This window comes from Sceloporus occidentalis, unplaced genomic scaffold (genome assembly GCF_023333645.1).
Source record: "Sceloporus occidentalis isolate IW3139 unplaced genomic scaffold, rSceOcc1.0.p SCAF_221, whole genome shotgun sequence".
Lineage (NCBI taxonomy): Eukaryota > Metazoa > Chordata > Lepidosauria > Squamata > Phrynosomatidae > Sceloporus > Sceloporus occidentalis.
Window position 1 is genome coordinate 458,735 of NW_028317201.1, and position 7,975 is coordinate 466,709.

The 7,975-nt window shown below is 38.9% G+C and overlaps 1 protein-coding gene across 1 annotated transcript; it reads right to left on the reverse strand.

The window, feature by feature from the left end:
- Positions 1–37: 37 nt before the first annotated feature.
- On the reverse strand, positions 38–6,723 carry LOC149277022 (dolichyl-diphosphooligosaccharide--protein glycosyltransferase subunit TUSC3). Its single transcript, XM_089503152.1, has 10 exons — positions 6,679–6,723; positions 5,689–5,858; positions 5,089–5,206; positions 4,562–4,702; positions 4,109–4,249; positions 3,532–3,621; positions 2,902–2,965; positions 2,358–2,432; positions 1,854–1,951; positions 38–85 (listed from the first exon to the last, which is right to left on the reverse strand). The coding sequence occupies exons 2-10, from the start codon at positions 5,829–5,831 to the stop codon at positions 38–40; spliced, it is 918 nt and encodes a 305-aa protein (XP_089359278.1). The 5' UTR covers positions 5,832–5,858; positions 6,679–6,723.
- Positions 6,724–7,975: the final 1,252 nt, after the last annotated feature.

Sequence of the window (7,975 nt, forward strand, 5' to 3'; positions counted from 1 at the left end):
TCTCTGTTTCTCAAACAATTCATGCTTTAGTAAACCCCTAAATTGTCATGTCACTTATTATGACCTGGTTGCCCATTGTATAGGGCTGCGGAATATGATGGTACAATATAGAAACAAAGAAGCATAGAATTTTTTGGTAGATCAGAGCCATTCAGGCCATCTTGTCTGCCATTTTTCAAACCTTAATCAGTCCTTGTTTTTGTCAGGAGCCATATGTCTATGCCATTTATGTTTCAATTCCCATACTGTAGAAGCCTCTACCACAGGGGTGTCCATCCTGCTGCCCTCCAGCTGCTGCAGGACTACATCCCCCATAATGCTCTTTCAGCTAAGGACCTGGCAGAGGAGTATGGGAGATGTAGTCTTGCAGCAGCTGGAGGGCCGCAGGTTGGACACCCCATCTACCACATCTGCTGCGATGCTGTTCCACTTATTTTTCCATAAATTAATAATCATAATAAACGCGTCCATTTCCAATTCAACATTGATTTGGCATTGGCTGATTTAAGCTTTTTTTTTTGTTAAAACTACCACATTTTCTATAAAACTACCCTTGACATTCAAACAGAAGGAGAAAAATTCCAAAAAGGAAGAAATAATTTTAAAAGGTACATGTACTACATAAATTTAGCAGTTAACACATTTTGCATTTCAAACCCATTTTAATTTAACCAATTTTACATTTTAATCCAATAATATTAACAAAAATGGTGCACTGAACACTTAAAGCCTGTCAATTTCAAAAATTATCTAAAATAAAAGTTTCCTTAAATTCTAAAATTTCTGACGAAGCTTTTTTTCCCCCGACTGCAACACAATTTTATTAAAAGTGCATACTACGTCCTACAAGAATACGTTACAATTTATAAATAATAAATGGATTCACAAGTTCCCATTGACACAACAACACACAGATCAGTTTCTTCCGACGCTATAATTGAACGCAGTAGCTGAAGAACCGAAGAAAGACAGCTGGGATACGGAATATGCAGATAATACTGACGCAAATCAGCTTTTCTTGAAATGCTGGCCTCCTGGGAATTCTCATGCAATTCATTTAATTAAAAAACTGTAAAACAAAAGAGAATATTATATATTAAATCTTGGTGTAAAAATTATTGAAAAAAAAAGCGTTTAATGGAAAATAATAAAAAAAAAAAAACATTTTAAATAGCTAAAATATATTATAAATATAATGTATATAAATTTTATGTAATAACTCATTTATTCAATTAGGTCTACTGTATAATTATTAGCAACAGAGTTTTGTAGCATCAGTGGCATTACATTATTTTAATAAAAGTACTTATAGAATCTGCCTTTTGATTTTCAATTTGTATAATGGGGCAAAACCTTTCGTGTTCTGAACTATCTCCAGTTTTCCCTATTCCTCCCCTTAAGTCTGCCAAGGAACTGAAGAGAACTGGTTTAGAGTACATAGTTTCAGAAAATAAGGTCTAGAGGCAACCATAAGCCTGATCGGTGAGACGGAGCAATCCAAACTTGGCTACAGCCTTCAAGAAGTTCTCTTCAGTAGATATGAGAGATGGTCTTGAGAAGAAATAAATCATGGTCTTTTCCAGGGATGATTTTGGACTTGTCTGGTAACCAATAAGTAATGAGCTTCCTCCATGAAGAATTCCCTGACCCTTATGGGGTACATTTCTGTGTCCTTCATTGAGTATACAGAGTGTTGAGGGGCGATGATGACATGTCCATCAGTTGGCCTGAGGAGCCCTGTATGACTTATGAATAACGTATCTAGATAATACATGGATGTAAAATGCTAAAAAAAAAAAAGATAAATGAAAAAGCACCAAAGCAGAAAGAGCCATCGGGAGTGGCAAGAGTACTATATACCTGTATGGGTATCCGTGGTACTTTGAACGGAAGATCGACAGAAGGAAGCTGAAGAAAAAGACCACGAGACCCAACCCAACCAAACATATAACTGTTGAAGAGAAAAAAAAGAGAAACACTTTCAGAACTAAACGTATCAATAGAAAATCCCATTCCTATGGCTGCTCGATCCCCAAACCCTTCCCAGATAGAAACTATGAAGAATTTTGCCTGATGCTTAATAGTTGGAGGAAACACTTAATTGTCATGTGATATAAAAGCAGGAATTGATAGGTTGTTGCTATAGAACATTAAAAACAAATCCTTCTTGAGAGTTTCTGGGTTCTTCTTTTGTGGTTGAACCTTAAGAAGAAGAAAAAAAAAATGGCAGGTCTCCTAAGTTTTATTTGCTTAATATACTACACCGTGGCAATAGAAATTGTTAGAACGTTAAATGTTGTTACCTTGTATACATTGCAGACATGTTTTTGTTTAAAATGGTGTGGAAGATAACTTACTCCGTCTTTTTCCGACATCTCCTTTGGACGTGGCCGCTTCATTGAGGAGAACCATTCCCATCGTGATGGCCGCATCTGAAATTGACATTAAGGAATATCACAAAATTTACTTTTTTTAATTGTGTAGGGATAATGCGTAGAGTTCTACTCTACAAGAAGAAAGTTCCTACTATTTTGTGCATCTACATGGCTTCGATAGACAACGTAAACTATATTGCCTCACATCCAAAGTCATGTTGGTGCAATCTTTCGTTTTGTTTTTCACCTCCAAAATTGTTGGCTATCCCAGCTTGAGGACAATAATGAAATTATTAGGCAATGATACACAGAAGTACTGGCTTGTTTGTGGCCCTTGATGTCTGGAGTTGAAGACCACAGCTTTAACATTAGCCTTACTAGGAATATCTTTTCTGCAACTTCATAGATGTCATAGAGGGACAAACTTGTGTTTTTTATATTTATTAACTATTTGGAAGGCAGCTAAATAGCTAAAATGTATACAGAAACAAGTCTCATCGGTGACATTTCCTCCAGAAAAGGATACTCAGCAGAAGAATAATGTGAGATTCTGCCACAAATTGGGCTTGGCTACTTCCATGGATATAGCTCTGAAATAAAGAAAAAAATAATAAATAATAATAATAATAAAATAATAATAATAATAATAATCAGCATCTGTAGATTTTATTATCTGGTTATGAAGGAGACGGTGTACTTAAACTGCCCGCACATGACAGCTTCCATTGAGGTCAATGTGGGTACAAATGACATGTTTGTGAGAAGCAGCCATTCGTAGGTATGCTCAACTCAGCCTGCCAGTATAGGACTACTGCACATGCGCAGGCAACATACGTGTAATAATATGCCCTCATGAGTTTGCTCTCGCAGAAGCTTATGTTTCATTTAGTTGAACTGTACGTTGCATAAATATGTAAAATCGCTCCCCCTATTAATGTTCACTTAACATCAACAGCCTTCGCTTTGATTTAAATTAAATTATGCCCACAAAAAAGGTGTATTTTTGTATTTAGCTGCCCTGATGTTTGACGTCACCCAAGCTTCTCCAAATCTGCCCTGTAAATCTCATTTGCGTACAGTAAGTAAATTTGGTGTAAGGATGAATTGTCAATGGACTATGGGTGGGATTACAGATTATAGCAATTCAATCACGTACCACTTGGCCGTTCTGTGGATTTTTATGAGCGTAGGGAGGTCCACGTATGTGATTCCACATTTGTCCTGATGTCATGGCAAACACAACGCACTAAAAATAAAATGTAATCCGACATATCAACAATTAACAGCAACTTCATAGGGGAGAGATAACAAAACGGGTAAAAATAACGACGCAGGTCCCGAGAAACGGAAGTTACGATGAACGCTCCTAAAGCACACATATAAGGTGGGTTTCCAATGCTTATATATTAATTATTATTCAGCTTTGAGGACTGTAAAGGACGCTGATCCGTCGTATTTTTTATTGGAATTAAAACATATTTGGGTTTTTTTTTAACCTTCATAGCCCTGCTTTTCTGTTCTTTGTATTATCTTAAAGTCTACCTTGAAGACCACAGTTTGAGCAACTCTACTGTAGGGTGGTTTGTGAGTTCCTACTGAAATTATCCCTATTCTGATGTAGTTTTCATTTACCAAAAAAAGAGGCTATTCTCCTGAAAGTTTTTTTTTTTTTTTTGGTTCCATGCAGGCACGCACGATCCTGTCTACACAGATATACTAAAAGAGATACTTACCAGAGCTGCCATTGCCCAACCGGTCTTGTTATAAATAAATTCCAGATTGTTTCTTCTCAGATAAAGCAAACCTCCCACTAAGGAAACCAATAAGGCCAGGGCAATCGTGCCGGAATAGTTCGGAGGCCTAAAAACACGAATCTGAAAGGAAAAAAAGAAAAAAATAATAATAATATAGGTAGCTATAAAGATTTGCCATGCCTAGGGACGCTATAGATTGCCCCAGAGGCTCGGGTAATTTCAGCTGAATCCTATTCTGTTTTCCAGCAGTGAGAGTGGATTCTAGATTCACCTCGATCAACCTACCCCATGTTGGGTTCCACACACTTGCCTCCATTGCCCTACCTCATTACCATTGTTATCCCAACCTTCTCGCTTCTTCATTCCTATAGGTAGCAGGAGAAGGGACGCGTTGAAACGCCCATAGGTATGGCAATGTGTTATAATACATACATGAACATCGGTCCTGTCTGCAATCCACTTCGCCAACTGCTCTGCAGCAAAGCCAATTCGCTGAAGGTCAAAGGTGTCCGCTCTCTTGGGCTTCCCTTTGGCAGGAAAATGCATGAACGTAGGTGCGGAGTTCATATTGAGCTGAAAACAAAGTATGATATATGATATATGATATATGTAACACGCACCATTGCACGGGCCAGATTCATGTTTCAGGCACCATTGTCCACATTGCTGGTAACATTGCTACATTCCGCCCCTTGTGGATATATAATTGCTGATCCAACAGACTAAGTGACTGTAATACTACGGCGTTGCATGGAGGCCAACTTGGCACGGGGCAACTGGACAAATGTTTAAAGGGGCCGCTCAGCTATCGTATGCATTAAAATGTATATGATGGCTGGAGTGGCTGGAGTGTCCCTTTAAAGTTGGTCGTCAACCAATTGTTCGGGTTTTGTAGACATTTTATGTGAATGCATAACAAAGATACAAAAAAAAGGGGGAATATTGTACTTTTTTTTTACCTGCTGGAAAACATCGGCTCCTTCATCGTAGTCAACTATAGTAAAGAAGAGCTTGTTTGAGAACGCCGATGAATATCTCCACGAGTTGGCCAGCACCTGATATTCCTCATTAGCCTGCCTGTTGAAAGAACCCATAGTAGTCATTAAACACAATGAACGGACAGTCTAGTCCCCAAAACTCTTTCTGTACTTTGTAATATATATTGGAAACAATTTTTCATGGACTCCAATGCATTTTATTGCATGCAAATAGAAGCATGGATTCTTTACTTACTGGAGTTAGGAAATTATTATTTTTTTCTCATTTTTCTCCTCCCCCTGGACTATTTACTGAAAACAGGAAGTGTACTTAAGTATGCTTCCTGCTCATGTACTGTAGCCCCCACTGAAATATATTCCCCCACTCAGCTAGCATTCATAATATTAACTGCTGCTACTTCCATTGATTTCAAAGTGCATTCATAGGATGCATACTTAAGTACACTTCCTGTACACTTCCTGGTTTTAACAGAGGCAGCTGGGGGAGGAGTTAAATTAGACCAACTTCAATAACTAACGCACAAATACGGAGACTCCTTATGCCATCCTTAGGCAGATTACCTGCACACAGAACACTGTCTCTGAGGCTGCAGGGCCGTGAACATCACGACCACAGAATAGTTTCGTGGGGGCGCTTTGACGAATCTCCGGAATTTGTCTCCGTTCATCCGGATGACGGAACGCCGGGAGCTCAACTCCATCATCTGCTCCACCTTTTCACTTAAAAGGTTCTGGAATAAATAAATTGTTTGTAGCTCATCTCAAAAAAAAAAGGCCACAAGCGATTGATCCCGCGCCAGCCTATGAGCGATTCGAGGTGCTGTTCCACTTAGACAAAACTTTATTTGTTCCCTGTAGCAAAACGTGACTTCAGATTCATCACATAAAAAACCGTTTCAGAATCTTTTTACTTTTCTATGGCAACAACCTATCGGGCGCCCACTTGTGTGTCACATGATCGGTTTGAGCATTGAACCTACAGCATGCGAGCAGGAAAGGCTCCCGACTCGGTAAGGTTTTAGAGGAGTATAGGTGTGAAGGTGTGATGGTGTTTATAATTAAACTTAGTAGAAACGCTGAAAAATTAAACATGGTCGCCATAGAAACATAACATTTTATGCAAATAGGAACCATTTGCCACAACAGCCAGGATCGACACATACCTATGAAATAAACAGTAATGCATCAGGTTAAGATCTATGTCTGCCCTGAATAATGCATACAAATACTTTATGGAAGGTGGTACTGAGAGAGTGGATAAGTGGAACAATCGCCAAGCGGAGGAGGTAGAGGCTTAAACAGTGAGGGGATTTAAACAGGCATGGGATAGGCATACGGCTCCTGAATCTAAGACGAGACCAACGACTGATTAGGGAAAATGGATGTAATGTATGTAATGTGTCATGGCCAAGATGCATTCATCTACAACACGGACAGTATACATTAAAGTATATGCTGATACATGCCGTCCCCATAGTAGCCGGCGGCAAACAGATTAGGCGGCAGTTTTATTTTGAGGAAGTGAGATAAAGCCTCTAAAGGATCCAATACCTCTTTCTTTTTTTGTCCTCCCCCATACTGAAGAAGCAGAGCCAGGATGAGAAAGGCATTCATGACGAGCAGATGCTGCACTGAGGTCTTAATCCTCCACGCCATGATGCTGGAGTCCTGCATCCCCATCCCCACCTGCTTTTGTGATAACAGCCCTCTGTAATTGGCTAAAAGGATTCGCCAATCACAGCAAAGCAAAGAAGCAGAGCATCACTGTTATTGTAGTTTTCACTTTGCTCAGATGACAAATAGGACAAACGTCTCCTCTGCTTAGTAACGCCGCTGGTTGCCGCTTCTGCAGTGTGTACTGCGCCATAGCCTTATCAGGCGTTTTTTCCTATAAGTACCTTAAAATGATTTCATTGAATTATGTCAAAATATGATGGCCGATCAGACCTATTTGGCCCATCTAGTCTGCCCCTAATCAGTCCTCAGTCACGTCTTAGATTTCAGGAGCCACGTGCCTATCCCATGCATGTTTAAATTCCCTCGCATTATTAGCCTCTACCACTTCTGCCGGGATATTGTTCTATGTATCCACCACCCTCTCAGTAAAGTAAATGATTTACTGGCTGAGTCACCAAAAAATAGTTTATTTCGACCGATGTTCCTGCGAGTTGTAGAATTTTAAGTTAAGGATTATATACATCCTATGATTCCTGCCAACAGAATTTCAATTTAGATATCCCCAAAATTCCCTTACCCTCGGATTATCTATCTATCCATCCATCCATCTATCTATCAATCATTTATCTCTATTATCTATCTATCTATATATATAATCTGTCTATAAATAATTTATCTCTCTATTATCTATCGATCTATCTTTCTATTATCTGTCTGTAAATCATTTATCTATATCTATCTATCTATCTATCTATCTATCCATCCATTTATCTATCCATCCATCTATATACTGGGTGTAATAGATAAATATATATATTGATGTAGCTCAGAGTTTAGAAAATTAATCCGGAACAAAATATGTTGAATTTATATTATTCTCGGATAACTACGGCAACCTCCCGGAACATCAGAGAGGAAAATACCGTGTTTTGTTACGATCTTTCACTGTATTTACTTTGTTGCTATCGAGTATTTGTAAACAGCGGAAGCAAATAGCACAATATAAACAACGCGCACTTCCTGGCACAAACCACCTATAGTAGGACAATAAATGTGGGTTGGTTACGTGTATCCTTGCCTAAATAAATACTGACACAAGGCTTTATTTTCCGAGGTGGGGTACAAAACTGGAACAGCCTCCCAGCAGAAGTGGTAGGGGGGCAATACAGTG

Bases quoted from the DNA above. Each gene is read 5' to 3' on its own strand.
- LOC149277022 (XM_089503152.1), bottom strand. From the start codon at position 5,831: ATGATGGAGTTGAGCTCCCGGCGTTCCGTCATCCGGATGAACGGAGAC. The intron at 5,207-5,688 runs GTAATCTGCCTA...TTCTTTCAACAG, and splicing joins AGACAGTGTTCTGTGTGCAG to GCAGGCTAATGAGGAATATC. The intron at 2,433-2,901 runs GTATCCTTTTCT...TGTCAATTTCAG, and splicing joins TCACATTATTCTTCTGCTGA to ATGCGGCCATCACGATGGGA.